This window comes from Neofelis nebulosa, chromosome 12, assembly GCF_028018385.1.
Source record: "Neofelis nebulosa isolate mNeoNeb1 chromosome 12, mNeoNeb1.pri, whole genome shotgun sequence".
In the NCBI taxonomy this organism is placed as follows: domain Eukaryota; kingdom Metazoa; phylum Chordata; class Mammalia; order Carnivora; family Felidae; genus Neofelis; species Neofelis nebulosa.
In genome coordinates, this window is record NC_080793.1 from 27,954,986 (window position 1) to 27,979,145 (window position 24,160).

At 38.1% G+C, this 24,160-nt stretch overlaps 1 protein-coding gene across 3 annotated transcripts in view; it reads right to left on the minus strand.

The window, feature by feature from the left end:
• Nucleotides 1-24,160, minus strand: part of SLC44A1 (solute carrier family 44 member 1) — a 202,916-nt gene that overhangs the window by 65,102 nt on the left and 113,654 nt on the right. For all 3 annotated transcript variants that reach the window (XM_058694680.1, XM_058694679.1, XM_058694678.1), the window contains exons 6-12: nucleotides 20,807-20,976; nucleotides 18,783-18,872; nucleotides 13,080-13,219; nucleotides 10,993-11,179; nucleotides 9,641-9,806; nucleotides 7,801-7,957; nucleotides 7,018-7,101 (exon numbers count right to left, since the gene is read on the minus strand). In XM_058694680.1, coding sequence (XP_058550663.1) covers nucleotides 7,018-7,101; nucleotides 7,801-7,957; nucleotides 9,641-9,806; nucleotides 10,993-11,179; nucleotides 13,080-13,219; nucleotides 18,783-18,872; nucleotides 20,807-20,976 — 994 coding nt within the window. The remainder of the gene's footprint in view (nucleotides 1-7,017; nucleotides 7,102-7,800; nucleotides 7,958-9,640; nucleotides 9,807-10,992; nucleotides 11,180-13,079; nucleotides 13,220-18,782; nucleotides 18,873-20,806; nucleotides 20,977-24,160) is intronic.

The window sequence follows — 24,160 nt, forward strand, 5'->3', positions numbered from 1 at the left end:
TTTTGTGTGACAAGATGAGGTGAAAAAGTGCTGTGGAAGAAAATGTTAGGGTTGAAGGTCACCGTGTGGGTAACCCAGGCCTGCTTGGCCACATGTCCCAGAACATAGCTTCTACATTTGTCACACCTTTCCTTTAACATGTGGACCTTGAGATTCTCTCTGAATTTAAAGTCTTTATATAATAACTCACTTAATAGTGGCAAGCTAGATAACAATGGTAGGAAAAAGGGAACAGGTATGTGAAACTCTATGTGTGGATTATAAATTAAATAAGGGAAAAAGTAATTAAAATGATCCCTTTGTTATTTTGAACAAGGAATGGAGGGGGCACAAAGTCCAATCTATACCATAGATTTCATTTAGTTTGGTTCTAAATTCTTAAGAGTTTTTAAGGGAAATAAGAGTTAAAATATGCAAATCTTACATTGATTGCCTTTAAAACTATCACTTGTGTTAGTTTATAGCAGGAAACATGAAAGTTTAAGATGTTTGCATATTCTCTGTAATAATCTATACTTTAGTCTTCCTTATGTACATAAAACCGGTATGTATTTATATGGGAAACAGGGGGATATCATGGCAAGAATGAGGCAAATTTAGATTTGAAACCTTCATCCACCTCTAGGCCATATGTTCTGCCACAAGATGCTAGTCTCAACTTTCTCATCTATAAGACAGAGGAAATGAGCCTTCCTTATAGTGGGGAGAAAGCAATATATATTAAGTGCTTAGTAAAGTATCAGGTGGTAGGTGCTCAAAGAATATTCTTTGCAACTCCCACTCATACTACGTAGAGAAGAGCTTTATAATCTTACAAGCTTGGTGGCCAGAGAGCAGATACTTTCCAGTATTAAATGCTCTATCTCCAAGTGGTGTCGAAGTAAAGCAAGGCCTGAGTAATCCAATGCCCACAAGAAACAGACTCTAGTTGTAACAGTCTCTCTACCTAAAGTAAATTCTGTTAGATGAGATATGCAATCACCTTCACTGTCACATTAACACAAGCACCTGCAGAAACAAAGAACAGTTCACAGTTCACTCTGTTGATGTGCAAAGCTCCAGCACCTATGCTATAAATAATTAATGGCTTATTTTGAAAATCTAAAGCTCTTTTTTGAAGCCAGCTGTATTTTCCATGCAGTTTGGCAGTGGAGCATGGCTTTGGATTACAGGATTTCATACTGTGCTGCAAAATGACTCTGGCCTACTCTGCCTCCATATCAACACTCTTTTCTACTGCTATCCTCCCAATTCTCTAAAGCACTGCGACAAACTGGCGGCCCATGGACAAATGACACTGTGTGGCCCAAAGACCTTATTTGCCCTGGCCCACTCACTTATCTTTTATATACACACACACACACACACACACACACACACACACACACACACACACATATTTTAATAGCAGGACATAAAATGCAAACATCCAGAATTCTGGCTTCTCTTGAAAAATTGCAAGAGTTAGAAACTGTCTATAAATCTTCATGTTGGCAAGTGTACAAGAGCTAAGAAGTGACAGCCTTCTTTGGATAGAATATGAACTCCCTATTGTACCAGTCTCCGCTACTCTCTATTGCCTTAGACCCTGTCTGCTGCACTCATTTCCATGAGTCACGTGATACGCCTCAACTGGCCCAGACAGTTTGTGTTGTCCAGCTCTGCTGAAGGCTTTTGACTTCAAGTTGTATGCTGATCTCAGGAGCGACAGCAAAAGAGAGGATAGGAGGAAAACAATGCAAATGGGCATTAACTAACTGTTAACCATTGCCAAATGGTTAGACAAAACAGATCTCTGAATGGGAGCCACTGCCAATAAAGTGTGAGCCACAGTGCCTGTAGGTGCTCAGTAAATACTGGCTGGCATTATAATTAGTATTATTATTTCACTGTATCTTATTGAACACTACAAAGATAATTTCAGAAGATAAACAGGTGATTAGACAAGAAATTTTTGAAAAATTAGAATGAGAGGGATTTGTATTATAAGACATCTGGGGTATATAATGAAGCTATAGTAACTAAATATTGGCATACTGATAAAAGCATAGGCAGATCAATGGTACAGAAAAGAAAGTCCTGAGACATACTCAAGCATGATAGGTAAGAATTTAATACATGATCAAATTGACATTTCACAGCAGAAGGAAGAACAGGTTAATCATTAACTGGTTCTGGGATAACGGATTAAATCCCAAAACTAAAAAAGTAGGGCACCTGGCTGGCTCAGTTGGTAGAGCATGTGTGACTCTTGATATTGGGGTTGCAGCGTCATGAGTTCAAGACCCACGTTGGACATGCAGCCTCCTTATCAAAAAAAAAAAAAAAAAAAAGAGTAAACTTCTAAAAAACTATAGAGAAGAGCACTAGAATAATTATTTGATCTTGAGGTGGGGAAAATCTTTCTAAGCATCAAAGTCAAGTGCAAAACCATAAAAAAAAGTTTGAAAGACCTGACAAGAGAAAAATAAAAACCACTGCATATTAAAAAATGTAAAAGAAACCAACCCTGAACATCTAGAACTTATTCTGTACTATATAGAACTATTCTATACTACAGAACAGTCGGCATTACAGAGGACTTGCTGTGTCAGGTGCGTACTCAGAGTATGGGAGATGCCATCTTTCTGTATCCTCATGGTAATAGGCACTACAGATACTATTATTACCACCATTTTACAATTGAGGTTTATACACCGATAAAACAGTCTGTAAGTAAAGTCTGATAAGCCATTACCATGCTGCAGTGAAAAATTAGAAACTTTTTCTGAAAGCTAATAGTAAATATTTCAGCAAAAGTAACTGTTATGTTAGCATGGTGAGATCATGGGTGATGTTTTGTTTTGTCTTGGTTTTACAAGCTCCTCAGTGTTTTACCTTACATTTATTTTTAGAGAAAATAGATACATCTTTAGAACAACCTCTTGTTTTATCTTGGCCAGAGCTCTCTTATCTTAGAGTAAAAACCCTGGGAGTTCTTTATAAAACAATAAAATGAGGGGAGCAGGGGAGAGCGATAACACTAAGTGAGGACCAAGAGCCAGGTACTGTAAGAGTTGATTTATCTGCATTATATTTCATCCTTACCTAAAGCCTATGAGGATAGGTGTATTTTTCTCCACTCACTGAAGAAAGAAGCCGAGACTCCAAGGTTTCACTGAGCTTGCCAAACAGTTACATTGTTAGGATTGAAACACACCTTTAGTATCTGGGCTCTCTCCACTGAATATCCCCCTAATTATCCATTGTGCCTTCTCCAACAAGGCTATATTAGTGTGGACTCAATCCTATGTGTATGGAACTTCATTTTCTGAAAGCAGTGATCAGTAGCAGAGACAAAAGGGATGGTGTGAACCGCCTGATATCTCAGTGCCAGCTCTGGCTTGATCTCTAGCAAAGCACTAATCTCATAACTGCCAAATGTACAGGGCAGCACTGAGAAGAATGCCCCTTCAAACACCAGCAGATCAGACTCTTAGACCCTGCTGGTTTTTCAAATTTCAGAAAAGTCCCTAGATCTCATCTATTCAGTCCTGCCATGATTCCTATCATCTTGAATACTTCAAACAGATGGGTGCCCACCCAGCTCTGAAACATTTCACAGCAACAAGGGTTTAAAAAAATTCCACTGGCAACCAATACCTATGCTTAACCTGTCATGGGAGGAAGTGTTCTAATGTCTTCAATATGTTGACCTCATTTAGAGTGAAATTCCTGTGAAATCAGGAGACATGAAGCACCCTGGGTAATCAGTCCTCATATCAGAGCATTTCATATTCCCAAACAGAACTAAGTATTAGTTCAGAATCACTCTCCCTAAACCTTCACTCATTTATTTATTCCTCTTTTAGTGCTTCTCTTGAATCTTCAAACATCAGACCTACCTAAAGATTAAAAATGCACAAAAACCGGGATGCCTGGGTGGCTCAGTTGGTTAGGCATCTAACTTCGCCTCAGGTCATGATCTCGTGGTTCACGACTTCGAGCCCTGCACTAGGCTCTGGGCTGACAGCTCAGAGCCTGGAGCCTGCTTCAGATTCTATCTCCCTCTCTCTCTCTGCCCCTCCCCTGCTCTCTCTCTCTCTCTCTCTCTCTCACACACACACACACACACATACACACACTCTCTCTCAAAAATATAAATACATAAGTAAATAAATCAATAAATCACAAAAACCTGTGCAAGAAAGACCAACTTGAAGTTCGGATATGTTTCAGGACTGTAGGTACTAAATTGCTAACTAACGTTTAGCTTGGGATTAGCTGAAAACTTTGGAATTTTTCACCTGGTTACTAAACACCTTAACATCATGTGATATGTTCTCTTCCTTCAACATAACTGCACACCTCTTTTTTGAGATTCTTTCTTCTGGCTTTATATCAACCAATTAGTCTTTTAAAATCTGAATATTTATTCACTGATTAACAATTCATTCAGAAAACATTTAAAGACCACCTATTGTGTACCAGGCACTGTGATAGTTTCTGGAGAGACAAAAATAGGATCTCTGCCTTTAAGGAGCTAAAGGTCTAAAGGTGGAGATAAAGAGGTAAACAGACAATTTCCATGTTGATGGTCTTAGTGTTTTTGCAGAGGTATGAACCAGCACTACGAAAGTTCAGCAGAGGGGCTGGGGTACTGAGGGGAGACTTCGTGGAGGTAATGCTCAGGCAGAATCATTAAGGATCAGTAGGAGTTATTCAAGTGTTGGAAGGAAGTCACTCCAGGCAGGTTTAGGAAATTGGGAGAGCAAAAGTTGCCTGTGGAAAGCTGGTCGAAACTGATAATAGAGTGCTGGGTTCAGCATCTCTCTCTGTGGATAAGCTATTTAGTGATGGGTACACAATGTAATGATGATTATTTTTATGCATCCATCAACTTTTTGATAAGGGTGACTTGGTCCCAAACCAAATTTTAAAGAACGTTAATTTTTCAGATTTCTATGGCTGTTGCTGATTATTTTAATAATGACTTTCCAAACACTTTCCATCCATACAGTATTATTATCTACAAGAACTTCTTTTACTAATGAAATGTCATGCCAGTTTTTTCATATTAACCATAGAGCTGCAATAAAGCAAACTCTAGGCAAGCTCAACACCATGGCCAACAGGACTACCATCTTTTTTTTTTTTTTTTTTTTAAATTTTTTTTTTTTTTCAACATTTTTTATTTATTTTTGGGACAGAGAGAGACAGAGCATGAACGGGGGAGGGGCAGAGAGAGAGGGAGACACAGAATCGGAAACAGGCTCCAGGCTCCGAGCCATCAGCCCAGAGCCTGACGCGGGGCTCGAACTCACGGACCGCGAGATCGTGACCTGGCTGAAGTCGGACGCTTAACCGACTGCGCCACCCAGGCGCCCCTTTTTTTTTTTTTTTTTTAAATTTTTTTTTTTTTTTTTTTTTTTTTAGGACTACCATCTTTTGACTGTCCTTGAGTGAACGGAAAGTGCAATGCTACTCTTCAATCACTGAGGGGTAAATGGTAAGAAGTCCATTTGTATCCTTGCTCTATTAGATGAGAGCACTGGTACATCACAACTGATTTTTAAGGAATGGAGAGAAGTGGTTAAAAAAAAAAAAACGAAGATGAAGGAAACATGGGTAGAGTGCTTCATAGCAAGTCCCGGGTGCCCAGACACAGAACGACAGAAGACCAACCTGCTCCCTAAGAAATGTTAACCCATAATACCAATTCCTTCACTTAACCTGAGAAATGATAGCTCTTCCTCTGATAATATCTCCTAGGCCAGGATCATAGTCCTCAAGCACTGGACTCCCAAAAAAGTACCAGGATAGGGAGGACACTAGCTTTGAACAATAGTAGACAGCAGCAAAAAATGAGTTTAAGTGTCATAATGTCTTTCCACTAAACTAAAGCTTTCAACAGCATTCATTCATTCATTCATTCATTCATTCATTCATTTTTTAAAAGTAGGCTCCATGCCCAATGTGGAACTTGAACTCACAGTTCCGAAGCTGAGAGTCACATACTCTATTGACCGAGCCAGCCGGGCGCCTCTCAAACAACATTTAAAAGAATTAAAGAAACATGGCTACAGTAGACAGATTCTTAGGGAAAATCAAAGATGAAAGGATGTAAATTAAGGTATAAGAGATAAATGTTCTTCCAGAAAGATGAACCCTAATAATATTTTATCCTGTTACAATTAATTAATAACGAGCCTTGGTAAGAACATATGTTACTTTTAAAAATAGGAATATGGGGTGCTGGGTGGCTTAGTCAGTTAGGCATCCGACTCTTGATTTTTGGCTCAGGTCATAATCCCAGGCTCTCTACCGAGTGTGGAGCCTACTTAAGATTCTCTCTGCCTCTGCCCCTCCCCTGCTTACATGCATGTGTGCACGCTCTCTCAAACCAATCAACCTACCAATCAATAAATAAAAGAATATGATAGAAATAGATATACCTGATCAAGGAGCAATGTACAACACCATGAGAAATATATAACATCTTTCAGTTAAGCTCAATTATTTTATCTTGGAAAAAGAAATGATCAACCTATCTTTGAAAGTGAATGTTCAATTTATTTATTTATTTATTTTTTCAATATATGAAATTTATTGTCAGAATGGTTTCCATACAACACCCAGTGCTCATCCCAAAAGATGCCCTCCTCAATACCCATCACCCACCCTCCCCTCCCTCCCATCCCCCATCAACCCTCAGTTTGTTCTCAGTTTTTAAGAGTCTCTTATGCTTTGGCTCTCTCCCACTCTAACCTCTTTTTTTTTTTTTCCTTCCCCTCCCCCATGGGTTTCTGTTAAGTTTCTCAGGATCCACATAAGAGTGAAACCATATGGTATCTGTCTTTCTCTGTATGGCTTATTTCACTTAGCATAACACTCTCCAGTTCCATCCATGTTGCTACAAAGGGCCATATTTCATTCTTTCTCATTGCCCTGTAGTACTCCATTGTGTATATAAACCACAATTTCTTTATCCATTCATCAGTTGATGGACATTTAGGCTCTATTTTTAAAATAGTTTACCTGATTTAAATAATTTAGGCACTTTTCAAGACACCAAAGGCAGCAAATGCAAGATTTCAGCACACATCGAGCACAAGCATTCTCCTGGAAAGGACAAAAAATTGAAATAATTAAAAACCAACATACAGAATATTCTAAATGTTAGAAAAATAAATAAAGTAAAAAAAATCACAATCTATGTTTCAAGACCTCATACCCACCTACCCTCTTTTCCCTCAAAATGCAATGGTTAAATTATTTTTAATCAATTTAATTTGACACATATTTAGTACCTACTGCATGTAAGATAGAGTACGATACATGAGATCGGCAAGGAACTTATACTATAGTTGAAGAAAAAAAGCTAAACATAAAAAAAGGTCAGAATCAGAATATGCGATTGATACTATGAGAGTGGAGAACAGACAGAGATGACATCATCTGGGAGAAGGAAGAATCAAGGAAGGTTTCTAGGAAGAGGTGGCATATCATCTAACCCATGTTGAAATGCATGTTATCTTCACAGCCAGGGATAGGGAAGAGGTTCCAAGGAGGAAGGTGTGAATCAACACAGAGGACGAGAAGCACAGGACATTTTGGGAAACCAGGGATATGATGAATTTTGCCAGAGCACAACGTAAGCAAGAGTGTGGGACAAGGCAGAAGGAATGGATTCTACTTTGCAAGGATTATGAAGAAAACATTCACAACTATGAACTGAACATGGTTGGGAGCTTTCCTACATGCAGAGCTGAGGTCTAGAATGTGACCACAGTTAAGTCCAGAAAACAATTTTCTCCTTACCTTTCCTTTGAGCTGACTGTGAATGTACATAAGGATCATTCGTGGAATTTTGACTAATGTGATAATGAAAGATCCTTTTGCCACAGTACCAAGGTGATAACGAATAAGGCGATTCACTGATGCTAAAATAGGTGTAAATGGCAGATTCCTTTTATCCCTTTTTGAAAGAAAACCAAAAAGACAATTAAAACAAAGGCTAAGTGCAGGAATGGTTTAGAGCCCAATACAGTGAAAACAGTTCATTTAAGAAAAGTCTAGGTTTATGACAAAATGGCAAAGTAACATGTAACTAATACAAATGCTATAGATGTACCAGATAAAATTAATGTTTCATTTCCCTATGATAGTTTCATGGGGTTCTTATGCTCTAAGACTTTAAATAAAATGATACTGTGCTTTGAAAGCTTTTACTAGTAAATATTTATGGAGTTAAATGTACAATCAAAAAATGAAACTTAAAAAAGATGTACAATCGAGACCTGGTACCTCATTATAATAGAAAACTGTAAGGCTTACAAGCTTATATTCGGCTCTCAAGTTAGGAAAGAGAGTCACAATACTTGTTCTGATCCAAACAAATTAAAAAGGCTTATTGTCCTTTGATGGACCTTTATATAATGCCAAAATACATAAGACACTGTAAGATTTATTCTCTGGCTAAATAGAATTGAAGTTCTATCATGACCTGCTGTTCTGATTAATTTTTTGAGAAACTTACAGAGCAGTATAAAGATTAAAATCACTGCCTCCCATTTTACTACCCACCAGAATCATCAGCTCTAACATTTTGTCATATTTGCTTCCAATTACTTTTTATTTCATTTTATTTTTTTTAATTTTAACTTGTTTTATTTTTTATTTTTTTAAATTTACATCCAAATTAGTTAGCATATAGTGCAAATGATTTCGGGAGTAGATTCCTTAGTGCCCCTTACCCATTTAGCCCATCCCCCCTCCCACAACCCCTCCCGTAACCCTCAGTTTGTTCTCCATATTTATGAGTCTCTTATGTTTTGTCCCCCTCCCTGTTTTTATATTATTTTTGTTTCCCTTCCCTTATGTTCATCTGTTTTGTCTCTTAAAGTCCTCATATAAGTGAAGTCATATGATTTTTGTCTTTCTCTGACTAATTTCACTTAGCCTAATACCCTCCAGTTCCATCCATGTAGTTGCAAATGGCAAGATTTCATTTCTGATTGCTGAGTAATACTCCATTGTGTGTGTGTGTGTGTGTGTGTGTGTGTGTGTGTATACCACATCTTCTTTATCCATTCATCCATCGGTGGACATTTGGGCTCTTTCCATACTTTGGCTATTGTTGATAGTGCTGCTATAAACATGGGGGTGCATGTGTCCCTTGGAAACAGCACACCTGTATCCCTTGGATAAATGCCTAGTAGTGCAATTGCTGGGTCGTAGGGTAGTTCTATTTTTAGTTTTTTGAGGAAGCTCCATACTGTTTTCCAGAGTGGCTGCACCAGCTTGCATTCCCAATATTCGCTTCCAATTATTTTTTAATTTTTTTTTCAACGTTTTTTATTTATTTTTGGGACAGAGAGAGACAGAGCATGAACGGGGGAGGGGCAGAGAGAGAGGGAGACACAGAATCGGAAACCGGCTCCAGGCTCCGAGCCATCAGCCCAGAGCCTGACGCGGGGCTCGAACTCACGGACCGCGAGATCGTGACCTGGCTGAAGTCGGACACTTAACCGACTGCGCCACCCAGGCGCCCCCCAATTATTTTTTAAAGAAATGAAACTGTTTACCAGCTTCCGTTCCATTTCCTTCAAGCACAATCATTTAGATGATCTTAAGTTTTCCAACAAGTATCAATTCTCACCTGGTAAAATAGTAGGTTACCACAGCTCCTGCCACAGTCATCTGCTGACATGCTAGAATAAATTCACTGATCCAAATCAGGCCCACCACATGGTACCACCACATATACTGCAGAGGCCCAGAAACTCTGAACTCCACAAAGCCTTGGTCATTCTGAACAGCGCTGCCTAGGAAAATATCCAGGAAGGAAAGAAGAACCACATAAAGTACAAACCAAGAAATATGGCTATTGAATATGAGATGAAACTAATTTCCAAAAATAGGTCCCTTCCCCCAAACCACAAACTTTATGATCACAGTGCTCTTTAAATAACAGACAAAAATACTTATCACTTGAAAAGTTGTGAAGCCAGACATTGTACAATTAAGCATTTTGTTTTCCCCAAAGGCATCATATAGCTTTTAAAAGTGCTCTATTTGAATATAGTTCCATCACATCAGTTAATTTAGGCATGAATTTTCAAACTTCAATTTTTTGGGGGGCTATTTTATTACTCTTCCAATAATTATAGACCTAAATTATTTGCAAAATACAGAAATTAATATTATATTCAATTGGTAAATGCATGCTGAATGGCCAGAGAAGTTACATACAAACTTACTACCCTTACACCACTCCTCACAATTAATTCCATTTAAGTGTAAACTTTGATATATTTTTTATATGAAATTTATTGTCAAATTGGTTTCCATACAACACCCAGTGCTCATCCCAACAGGTGTCCTCCTCAATGCCCATCACCCACTTTCCCCTCCCTCCCACCCCCCATCAACCCTCAGTTTGTTCTCAGTATTTAAGAGTCTCTTATGGTTTGCCTCCTTCCCTCTCTGTAACTTTTTCCCCCCTCCCCCTCCCCCATGATCTTCTGTTATGTTTCTCAGGATCCACATAAGAGTGAAAAAATATGGTATCTGTCTTTCTCTCATATTAAGAGTGACTCCAACAAGTCTGAGAGTCTAACTCTGAACAGTATCATCACCAGGAATTCTACCTAGGTTCAGATCTTTTCCAAACTAGAGAATCCCAAGGAAGGAAGTTGATTTGGGCCATAATGGGAGTTTAAGGCAGTTCCAGAGAGCTCTGCATTCATTTGTTCATCTTAGAATCAATCCAAAAGTCTGAATCAGTACTGGAGTTTACTTCAAAGCCATGAACTGGTTTAGATCTACTTTGCTAGGATGATCTAAAAATCATGAATAAGGAATGGGTTGTTGAAGAGCCATAACCACACTGGTTCCGATGGCTGTTAGACCTTGGTCAATAAATGTCTTAAGAATTATAGCTGATGTTTTAAAATAGTTTAATGCAAATCAAATTCATCACTATGAGAAGGAAGCAACATAGCTTCTTACCAGCGGTGCCAAGAAAAAGAAGGGTCATGATCCAGTATGCCCAAAATAAGACAAGGGCAAAGAAAGTCCAAAAGGGTTGGAAGACTAGTAGCGGCAAGTGAATGAAGACCTTGCCAGCCACGTGGAACAAGGCGATGGTGAGAGCGACACGTTTGCGCATAACCAGCATTATCAGGAACAAGAGAACCTGTACAGAGAGAATGCAGAGAAAGGTCCCAGTTATCGCTATAAGCAGTAAAAACAGAAACTGAAACAGGGTGGAAATTCCTTCATTTCAAATCAGGGAAGGATTATTCTCTGAATCCCAATAATACTTTATCCGTCTTGCAGCACTTAGCATCCTCAACTGAATATTGAAAATGTTCTTAAAGCAGAACACAAAAGGATTTCTCAATGTATTAATAAGTCTTTCGAGTTCTTCTACCTTTCCTTTTCTACTCATGAATCAAAATGTGTTGTTTGTCCATCAAGATGAGGCTTTTAATTTATTTGAATACATACATGCTTGTCACTGTGAAAATAGGGGAGAAGACCATATGCCATGACTACAAAAGCACAGGAGGTATTTGTACCTCATTTCCTTTATCAGACCAAGAGCTCCTAGGGGCACCTGAGTGGCTCAGTCAGTTAAGCATCTGACTTGGCTCAGGTCATGATCCCACACTTCATGGGTTTGAGCCTCGCATCAGGCTATCTGCTATCAGCAAACGGACCCGGCTTGGGATCCTCTGTCCCCCTGCTCTCTGACTCTCCCCAACTCATGCAGGCACGTGCTATCACTCAAAAATAAACATAAGAGGGGTGCCTGGGTGGCTCAGTTGGTTGTGTCTGACTTCGGCTCAGGTCATGATCTCATGGTTCATGAGTTCGAGCCCACATCAGGCTCTGTGCTGACAGCTCAGAGCTTGGAGCCTGTTTTGGATTCTGTGTCTCCCCATCTCTCTGCCCCTTCCCTGCTCATACTCTCTCTCCTCTCTCTCTCTCAAAAACAAATAAAAATCACACTGTCTCTCTCTCTCTCTCTAAAATAAGAATTAAAAAAATAAATAAATAAACATAAGAAAAAAAAAGAGCACCTACAGAGCACAGTCCATGTCGCATTTACCTCCTGCCCACCCTCATCGTGGTCTGAGTGAGAGCAGGTGAACTGTACTTAAAAAAAAAAAAACAAAACTGTACTGTGGGACGCCTGGGTGGCTCAGTCAGTTAAGCATCCGACTTCAGCTCAGGTCATGATCTCACGGTTCATGAGTTCGAGCCCCGCATCAGGCTCTGTGCTGACAGCTCAGAGCCTGGAGCCTGCTTCAGATGCTGTGTCTTCCTCTCTCTTTGCTCCTCCCCTGCTCACGCTCTGTCTCTCTCTTTCTCTCTCTCTCTCTCTTTCAAAAATAAACATTTAAAAAAACTATACTTAAAAATGATTAGTAAATATTTATATAATAATAACAAACAAATACCTTTTGGCACCAATGGTTTTATGGTGGCTTCATTTTTTACTTCTAAAGCTCAACTAAAAGCTTGGGATTGGTCCAAGAAGTGGTCTGAGATTGTGTTCCTTTTTTTTTTTCAGAGATGAGAAGGAGACAGACCAAAGATATAAATACATATTATTTAACCACATGTTCATTAGTAATTTACTGTATAGTGCCCAGGCAGCAAAGATCACTTTAATTTGGAATAATGTTAAAAGTTTAAAAAGGAAAAATTAAAGTTTAAAGGGAAAACATGGGAAGATAATTAGCAAACAGGTAAATGAAATGATATGTGTATTTCTTACCATACTTTAGTAAAGAAACCCATTTTTAAAAAGGGAATTGTATTATGAAAATAATATGTTCTTCCTAACAAATGATAATGTGAATATTCTAAGTGAAAATCCTCTCTCAACAAGCGGGCAGTACAGAATAAAACATTCCATTAGGAAAGCCTTCTGAAGACTCTTTAGTGTTCCATACCATGGGGCAGTTTTTATCTAAGGGAGATCGGGGTTAGGCATGCAATAGCCAGAGGTGAGTTTCTGCTTCATTAATGATCCCTGTGAATAAAAACACAAACCTAGAAGATACCTGGCCCAAGTCCATACTCACTGTGAATACTGTGGCTGAAATGGCATAGATGAGGAGAGCCCGAAGATTGTCTTCAGCTATCTGAAGCTGTTCAGGAATAACTGTTTCTTTGGGAGACTTTCTTTGCTTTGCATACAGCCACCATAGTACACCTGTGCCACCTGGGTTCAAAAAACAATTGTTTTGGAAATAACTAGCACAAGAAAATGTGTTAACATTAATCTTCACTTTCCTGGACCCTTCCTACATAACACTGGGGGACTAACATGGCAACAATTCATTTGGCTGGGAGGTGTGTGGCTGTAACTTTTTGCAGGCATAAGGGGAGCTCCATTTACTCCATTTTCATCATGCACACTAGGTTACTAAGACATCTTTCAGTGTATCAAATAAACATCCTTCAACTGTATCTATTATTGGCTCTGAAGCTCAGAGAGAGCCTACAAAGACAGGCACCCCGAGAGGAACTGATCATAAAGAGACTCAGCACCTGTTGAGAGCTGGGGAGTTTGTACGAAGCAAGTAAGGGTCACAGAAATCAGCAGTGAAGCTGAGGAAGGCAAAGATCTTTTCTATTGGGCCATCACAGAAACCCCCCTGCCTCGTGCTGAAACAGTTATGCAGTTGATTCAGTATCAATGAGCAAATGAAGATCAAAGAACTGGTTCCCACCAAAAGTGGGAAAAAGATAGGAAATCTTTGACAGCTTAATAGAAGTGTGTGCCAGAGATGGGAGTTGTTCTCCTCATCACTGGTTCAGAGTCCAAGAACTAGACAGAAGAGGGGGGGCAACCTGCCTCCACAGAAGAGGGTTGCATCAGACACCTTCATTCTGAGTGCCCAGAGCCATCTACCCATCTAGGTACTGGGGACAGAGCTGTGAACAAAACCCAGTCCCCACCCTTGTCCTCCATGGAGCTTATACAGTAATAAGGAAACAAACAAACAAACAAATAAGGAAGTGAGTAAAAATAAAGAATATGAAGTCTAAGAAAAAAAAGTCACTTTTTAATAGGGATAGAAAGTGCTGGGGTTGGGAAAGCATTGTGAGAAGATGAGTAAGCAAGGTCTCAGTGGTGAGATGATATCTGAGCAAAAGAATCAAAGACAGGGAGAAAACAATCTATAAATCTAAGGAAAGGGGTGCCTGGGTGGATCAGTCGGTTGAGCCTCTGATCTCATGGTTCGTGAGTTTGAGCCCTACATCAGACTCTATGCTGACAGTGCAGAGCCTGCTTCAGATCCTCTGTCTCCCCACCCCCACCTCTCTCTCAAAAAGAAATAAAAACATTAAAAAAAAAAACAAAAACAAACAACATCTAAGGAAAGGATGTTCCAGGCAAGAGGTCATAGCAAATTCTAAGATGCTGATATGGGACCATGCCTGGCAGGAGAGAAAGGAGGAGGGCCACTGTGGCTACAGCAACTAGCAAGGGGCAGAGCAGGAAGAGCTGTGGGCTGGGGGGCACCGGGCACCAGATCATACTGTCAGGCCTTGTAGGCCACGGTAAGGAAATGGAAGATTCAGAGTAAAGATATGTATGTGTGGGCAGACAAGATAAACGTCTGGGAGAAGACAAATAGGGCTGAGATCTGTGCAAATCAACGTGACCTCCACCTGTGCTCAAGTAAACACTGAATAGTGTCAAAGGGAAATTCCAACTCTACCTGGTGGCAAATAGCAAGCGAGAATTATTTTCTACTGAAGATGAGTAAACAAACTTCAACAACCACCAGTCTATGAAAAACATTTGAAAAAGGGAAATATTTCCATTTTGAAATCTTAAAGAAAATTGTAGCAGCCTCAAAAAAATGGAATAAAATATGTTCTCTGCAAACAGGAATAAAAAGTGAGGAGAGGAAAGGCAAACAGAAATGAGAAAGAAAAACAGAAAACAGAATGAGCTAATAATGAAGACATCAAGGAGGATACGGTCCACAACAGCTGCAGCAGACATCATTTATTAAACATGTAAATCTGTGTCGGGGCGGGCACCTGGGTGGCTCAGTTGGTTAAGCACCCAACTCTTGATTTCCACTCAAGTCATGATCTCGAGGTTTTTGAGTTTGAGGCCCGTGTCAGGAGCTGCACTAACAGCATGGAGCCTGCTTACGATTCTCTCTCTCTCTCTCTCTCTCTCTCTCTCTCTCTTCCTCTCTCCTTCTCTCTCTCTCTCAAAATAAATACACTTAAAAATAAATAAATAAATTTGTGTCAGGAACCGTACAACAGATGTGACCAAACTGAATCACTATGATACTATTAAGTAGGTAATACAAGTCCCATCTTATACATAATAAATACAATCGAAATTCAGGAAAGTTAAGTAACATGCCAAATGTCACATACCAAGAAAGTGGCAGAACTGGAATTCAAATCTACTTTTATTATAAAAAATTCTCCATATATTATAAACTGAATGTTTGTGTCCCCGTAAAACTCATATATTGACATCCCAATCCTTAATGTGATAGTTGGTATTTGGAGTTGAGTGTTTGGAGGATGATGAGGTCATGAGAGTGGAGCCCTCATGAGTGGGATTAGCGCCCTTATAAAGCAGACCTCAGAGAGCTCCTCCCCGCTTGCACCACGTGAGAACATAGCAAGATGATGGCTGGATACAGGAAGCCAGCCCTCGCCAGATACCGAACCTGCACATGCCTGGATCTGGCCTTCCTAGCCTCCAGAACTGTAAGAAGTAAATGTTCCCTGTTGATAAGGCATCCAGTCAATGGTACTTTGTAATAGCAGCCCAAAGTGACTAAGACACCATCACTAGAACTGGATACAAAGGTCACAAGTAGAAATGAAAAGAAATATGTCTGGGAGAAGGAAGAACCGGAATAATAGAAAGAAGTAGTCAAGTACAGAACCAGCAGTGAGGAAAACTAAATCAGTGATATGGAAGATACGCTCGAAGAACACTTCCTGAATACAAGGAAAATGTTATCAGGACTAAAATGATAATTTGGAAGACGATAGCAAAAGAATGAACAATGGTCCTAAGAAGAAAATCACTAGAACAGAAACAATAATCAAATACAGAAATAAGAAAACTTACTTCTGTGTTGGAAAATATCTGCTCCCCCCCCCAAAAAAAAGAGATCATAGGCAAACTTAAAGATTCAGAACTAGATAGAAACTTTAAATTATAAGAATAAGTTAAGGGGTGTCTGGGTGGCTTAGTCGGTCAAGCGTCTGATTCTTGATTTCAGCTCAGAAATAAAATTAGACTGGTCTCCAAAAAGTAAAGTACAGACACTGGGAACGTGTTGCACCTCAAGAATTTTACATGCAACAGATTCGATATTCACATGTAAGGCAAAAATAATCTTAGATAATCAAGAGTTGAGAAAATATACGACCCACAATTGCCTCGTGAATAAGTTACTCGAATTCAGATTCTCATCGAAACAAAGATGAACCAAAATTAAGAACTCAAGAATGAAGTTTTATAAAAATAGTTCTCACTAAAACTAGGACAGAAGAATGTAATAAACTTAAATGTAATTATGAAACATTTCAAGGCAAAGCAAAAATTCTTTAAAAGGGTACAATGTATTAAATAATATTTTAATTTTAAAATAACCTGATTGCAAAAACACAGATTATTTGGTAACAGTTATAAAGTGGGAGACAGGTTGGAAAGAAAGTTTATGTTGAATTTAAACGAGGTGGAGGAAAACTCAACACATACTCCTTCATTTCAGCCTTTAAAAATTACAGAATTTAAAAAAATTTATTTAATGTTTATTTTTGAGAGAAAGTATATGAGCGGGAGAGGGGCAGAGAGAGAGGGAGACACAGAATCCAAAGCAGGCTCCAGGCTCTGAGCTGCCAGCACAGAGCCTGATATGGGACTCAAACTCACAAACCGTGAGATCATGACCTAAGCTGAGATCAGACACTTAACTGACTGAGCCATCCAGGCACCCCTAAAAATTATAGAATTTAAAAATTTTATAGGATAGAATTCTATAGAATGAGCCATTCAAAAATTATAGGATTCTAGATTAAAGAATATTTTCTGAAAATGTATAGGTTACCAACTGTAGAAGTAAAAAATAAAATATATGTTGGGGTGCCCGGGTGGCTCAGTTGGTTAAGCGTTCGACTATTGACTTCGGCTCAGTATCTCATGGTTCATGAGTCAAGCCCGACATCAGGCTCGCTCTGGTAGTGCACAGCCTGCTTGGGATTCTCTCTCCCTCTCTCTTTGCCCTTTGCCACCCCCTTCAAAGTAAATAAATAAGCATTAAAAAAATTACTAAAAAATACACACACACACACACACACACGGCATATATATATGCCATTCAAAGCAAGGGTGACAATAACCAAAGAAAGCACAATCCATATTGTAAAGATAGGGAAAACAACGTAAAAAAGCACAGACTTAAGGAAAACATAAAAGAGATGACATCAGTAAGACCAAACAGAGCAGACAGGATCATAAGTGTAATGGGGACAAACTCCCCTAATAAAAAAGTTTCACAATGAGTTAAAGTATTTCATTTTAAAAAGCAGTGAAAAAAAGCATTAAAAAAACTATATATATATATATCTATATATATATATATATATAGATATATATATATCTGTATTATATATATGTATTCTGAATACATTATATATATATATGTGTGTGTGTGTATATATATATGTGTGTGTGTGTGTGTGTGTGTATTCTGAATTTCAAGTTGCTAATAGTGGTCAACAGAAGGGAAGTAGGGTTCCTGAAAAATTTTAAAGCAAAAGTAAATTCTCTTTAAAGAAAAGAGGTGGTATGTGAAAATAAAACTTTTTTCTTTTTTTATATTTCTATTTTCTACCATAGAAGTAGTTAGATACCATGAGTAGGTGTCACATTTATGATTGGGAGGGGGGAGAAATTATTATTTTCAAAAAAGACAATAAACACACAAATCCCATAAGGTTTCATTAGAAATAGTAAAACAGGGGCGTCTGGGTGGCTCAGTTGGTTGGGCATCCGACTTCGGCTCAGGTCATGATCTCATGGTTCATGTGTTTGGGCCCCGCGTCGGGCTCTGTGCTGACAGCTCAGAGCCTGGAGCCTGCTTGGGATTCTGTGTCTCCCTCTCTCTCTGCCCCTCCCCTGCTCATGCTCTGTCTGTCTCTCTCTCTTTCAAAAATAAATAAACATTAAAAATTAAAAAAATAGTAAAACAAAAACATTAAACAAAATAGAATGCCAATAGAAAAATGAGTAATGAAATTTTACACACATAAAATTATCCTGCCAGAAATATTTTAACCAGAAAGAATTTCAACACCTTAGAATGGTAGATTCAGGCCTTTAAAAAGTCCAAGATAAAAGCAAAGGGGTCCCTTCCTCTGCCAGGCAGGGAACACTGAAAGAATCAAGTGAAAATTAAAGAACAAGAAGCAGAACAGAGCCTCAATTGCTTTCTTTTTCCTCTCGGGCTCTTCCCCCCAAACTGACACTGACAGAAAAATGTGAGCCCCCTTTTATTCCAAATATGCCAATGACTCTGCCATTTTATTCCATTTAGTGATCTCACAGTGAATTAATTTCAGTGTAATCCACTCACCAGTCTTTTTATAGTTTATAAATGAATTCACAAGGCTTACAAAAGGAAAATTATTTAAAGTAATCAAAGTGGTTCTGCACTGAGGGACTGTTAAGAGCAAACTTCACTCTCAATTCTAATTACTAAAAAACAAAGGAAGAAGCAGCTTACCAAGTGAACCCAGTATGACCAAAATTGTTAAGATCCACACAAGTACTCTTGATATATACCTGATTATCACCATCAAAATCATGGAGAGAACTGCAGGGAAGATAGAGAACATGTAGAATATTATTTTAAAACACTGGAAAACACAAAGAGAAACTCTTTCAGTTGTTTTCTCCTAGGAATATAATACGTTGCTATTGACCAGTTCAAGACCCCAGTTTAGGGAAGAAGGGTAACTAGCTACCAAAACTCGAGCCTACGTGCACCACTTGAATTGTGTCACTTGGAAACTACAGGCACCTAACTGTGGGTTTATAAATGACAGAAAAGAAAACATGCAAATGCACATGGTGACTCAAAAACAGCACAGAACTGTTGTGGATTCACCACGGGAAGACATTGGAACTCACATGCAAACATACATGCTAACACACAAAGTGTAGAGAATGATGTGTCATGTTGGTGATGAGAAAAATTACCACACATAGACAGAGATCAGTTAAACTAGCTACACTTCCATGTGTAATCCTCACATTTCAAGACCAACTTCTCTAATAGTTGGTCAATGAGCTAGACAGTATTTTATCTTTTTCTGGTCATTTCTCTTCTAAAACTCCAAGAGATGCTCTGATCCTACAGAATAATATTCTGAAGCCTACGGAGGCCCAAATTCCTCTGACCTTAATTTTCAACTGGTGTCAGGGGTCCTGATTGGTTGAGAGACTCTTCAAAGAAAAGCAAAGCTTAGTTTGAGTTATTTAGCCAAATGCCTCTACCCATCCCAAGCTAAATTCCAACATGCTAAAATCTGGAGTGAAAATCTTAAAAAAGAAACTGGGAAGATTTGACCTTTGCATGGGGAAATTCATTTCTGAAATCATAATTTGTTCATCTTTAATCATCTAAAGGCCCATTTCACAAATAAATTCTTAAAGATCTTAAGCCTCAAGAGAACCATTCTAATAAAAACTGGAATCCCAATGACTTAACATTATTATCACCAGTTTTAAGGTGTTTCCCTCCCCCCATCCCTCCCACCTTGGTCAAAATTCAACTATTTCAGAAACCAAACAATTTTTTCATAAAGCCAGACTAGTAGTCAAGATTTTTCGGGCCATTTGCAAAGCCAAATACATGGTTGGGATCTGTGACTGGGTAACATTATTAAGGTACTCACTTTTGCAATAAATGTACAGGAACCAAAAACAGATGGGAGCGTTTCAAATATCACAGAAATAGCTTTTCATATGGACAGCATTATTTCAATTGAGTCAAGTACTACCTAAGCAAAAAGAAAATACTCTCTAATGACAAGACGGAAATAGAGCTAGTCTTCTCAATGACTATAATTGTTGTTAACAGGTATAAGGTATAACTCATTTCACATATATAATGAGATAGTTGCTTCGTTCCTACCACAGTTTACTCCTCCCAACTAGAAAGATCTATAGATTCTGATATGGCTACATATAGTTCTAGGATAATGTAGGGAGTTGAAATAACATTTACCTAATTATATTATCTATTGACAAGAAAACTCAATGGCTAACAAGTGGAGATTTCCTAATTTTTCCAGCAATACAGTGACATCATGAACTGTAGCAATGAAAAAAAAACATATTTCAAAAGTAATCTATCAGAAATCTATGTTCTTTGATGGAAATGTGTAAGAGAATATGTGGCCTCCTTTCATAAGCCTTTGGAATCATAACTGAAAACAAAGGGGTGTTGATTCATTAAGAGAAGCCTCCTCCTATCATATTAAATGTTATTAGAGACAGTAACCAAAGTCTGGGAAAACACCAGTTTTCTCCAATGATAGAAAAAGAAAGGAAATTAGTTTCAGATATATAAATATATATAAATATGTATATATTTATAACTATATATAATCTGAAACAGTTATTTTGGCTATGGGAAGTTAAACATTTTACAGGTATCCCCACTGTATTCATATTTTGGTTAAAAGACAGAACAGTCTTCTACTGCAGTACTATGCAATAGCTAATAATGAGAAAAACAATTACCTAGTGATAACAAGCAAAGTCCCAATATAATTTCTTTGCTGGTCATTACTCCACTAATCAGCCTGTGTAAGACACTATTGTCACTGACAAAGGTGATCAGGGCCTCTGCAAACTTGGCATAGCAGGAAATGTTCACAGGAGCACAGCGATGGAAGAATGGAATAGGTGCACTGGTGACACAAGAAAAAAAAAATCAGAAAAAAAATTACTCCTACTTAATATAAATGCCACATCAAACACACAAATGAAAGGTGATTATGACTGCAATACACTCCACCCTCCACACATCATATGGGCGCTAAGAGCCGTGAGCTTAATGCTATGAAGATGACTGTCATGGGCAGGGATGCGAATCTTGCCACAGGCCTTATCAAAGAGGGTGGAGTGCATGTTCCAAAGAAGACATTACCCTCCCCTTCTGAAAAGAAACACACACACATATACACACACATACACACATACAGAACTACCAAAAGCAGAACCAAACACTTAAATTCCTCAGCCTGCACATCTATCAGTCAAGGGGCAGATGACAAAACTTAAGGAACATATACTTCATTGAACTGAAAATGAATTTTTGCCATAAGCTATTTAAAAATAGAAAACACACATGCTTTTGCTTGAAATGTGCCACCATTAATAGAATGTTTCCTCTATCAGAACAGCATACAGAACCTTGCATTAAAAAAGGTGTTCGGGGCACAAGCTTAATAATCCTCATATAAATTAATCATGCCAAGACATCAACATACAGCATAATGTGCAGCTAATTAAAACAATAACCATGGATACTAATGTATGGAAACACGAGGTTAATAGTACAAGGGGAAAAAAACAAAAATTTGTATCTAAAGTGATGGTTGTATCTCTGTACAAAAGATATATACATAAAAATGAGAACAGAAAAAATATAAATAAATGAAAAATCTCTGATTCGTTAAGGTCATGGGATTCTGAGCTGTTTTCTTTCTACATATAATTTTTATTACAAGATTATTTGTGTCCAAAAAAAAAAAAAAAAAAAGAGGTAATCCGTTATTATCAGGTTTACACTGACCACAACTCTTATTGTGAAGGAACATAGTTATGTGTGAACAATGACATAAGTAAGTCTGGGTTGTTATAACATATTCTACTTTAGCCTTGGAAAGTATGGTATACATCTGATCAATGAGAGATTTTAAAAAAGCTCTATGAACATGCCCTCAGTTGTGATTTGAATGAATTCTAAGAGAGTCCATATGTCTATCCGTACACAAATACACACTTCTGTGTGCACTAAAATTTAGCTATCACTAACATAAATCTCATATTTTCAGAATTATTTGTGGAAATATCAGTCATAGCTCTAATATAACACCATTGGCTGGAATGATATAAGTATGCTCTCATTTTTGGTTGGCACTGTATTTTGTATCAAATTAGTGGAGAAGAGTCTATGATTGGGCACCAAATTCCAAAGTTTCTGATCTCAGCAAGCAATTTTGTATGACCTGAAGCAAGACACTATCTTTGTTTTTCCTTCCTCAAAAAACAACAAAAATATTTTTCAAATAAAAATAAACGTGTACTATGTATTGATTTTCCTTAAATGCTGGTAAATGAGCATCACTGGGAGTAAGAATAGGCAACATCTTCCATGCTGTTGAACTTCACGGAACAATAAAATAATTATAAAGGTCTAGTCTTACCTTAGTTATGCTTCAGCAAAATGTATCCCCCAAAAATGATGTGACACTATGATAGAAATGTTCACTTAAAAAAGAAGTGACTCTTGTGACTTGTGGGTGTATTTGTGTATACCTCTAAAATAGTGTTGGTGAAAGTTAATGTCCGAGATTCAATATTTTGTCAGAAATTGCAGAAAGTCAGAGCATTCTTAGTAGGGCTTAAATTACAGGCATGCAAGTCATTGTTTTTGACCAAATTTGTTTCGCTAATGATGTAAAAAGCTATTAAATTACAGAATACCTTTAAGTGAAATGGATTTCATCAGAAATATTACAGGAAAGAATTAAAAGAATTAGCCATAAGTTCATAGCCAATGGAGGCTAATGTGGGACACATTAGCTTCATTGTGACCTATGACTGTTTTTCTTCCTGATGCTATCTAGATAATGTCCCTGACACTTTAATATCCCTGTCTGAGGACTTCTAACCATATTTTTAACTGAAGCCTCGTTCTCTATCCTTTGAAACCAAAGTCCTCTCTGCTCCATGGTTACCTATATCTTCATCTGCTTTACTTATTAACCTATCATTTCTGATATAGCCTCTGTTTAACTCACTTGCCTCCAACCTTGAACATAAAATGTATCTCCCTTAAGGATACTGATGTCATTTTCTCATTTTCAACATCCACCAATTTTCTTGGCCCTGCTGTTTCTTTTTTCCTGTCATATAACCACAAGTGCACCTTACCCTCTGTCCAGAAGCAGCTCCACCTGTATCTCCCATATACTAACAGGATTTTAATATAGTTTTATACTCAAAGAGACATACACCACATTTCTAAAAGACAGCAGAGCCTGCTATAACAGAAAGAAAACTGGCCTTGACTTCAAAAGCCCTGGGTGATCCTCCTAACATTACATAGCTTCAGGTCACTCCATCTCTCTTTCTCAGTTTCTCCATCCGTTAGCTGAAAGGATAGGAGTAAGACCTCTCTGAGTCTTTGATGATGATGATGATGATGATGTTGATGATGATAACTGTGATAGATCCCAGCCATAAGTCAGTAATTCTAAATTAATAGGAGCAGATGCCCAGTAGTGTTTGTGTTTTTCTGCTTTTCAGACTTATAATGAGGATCGATGGTTTGAAAAGGGAAGGATTATACTCTTAAAATTAGAATCTTTCATTCCTATTTAAGAGGAAATGCTGAGCAATATTTGCACTCTTACCCTCTCAAGTCATTTTTATACTATCCATAAACACTTGGCTAATTGGAAAGAGTGCTTTTACAAGTCTCCTTCAAAGGATTGAAGCAAAGTAACAACGGGTCCCTTACCTTATAATTTAATCTATGTTGGTTTAAAGAAAAACCTGACAGCTCTACATTTGAAGGTATAAAACTAGTACAGGCAGATTACATTGTCTAGCTGATGGTCAAAATGGTCAAGTGGTAAGGAATATCAGAAATAGAAGACAAATAAAAGAGAAGGCAATGTTTGGTTACAATTAAAAAATCAAAGTTAAATACTTAGTTAAAAAAATTTTTTTTAATGTTTACTTATTTTTGAGAAAGATAGAGACCGAGTGTAAGCGAGGGAGGGGCAGAGAGAGAGGGAGACACAGAATCCGAAGCGGGCTCCAGGCTCCGAGCTGTCAGCACGGAGCCCGACGCGGGGCTTG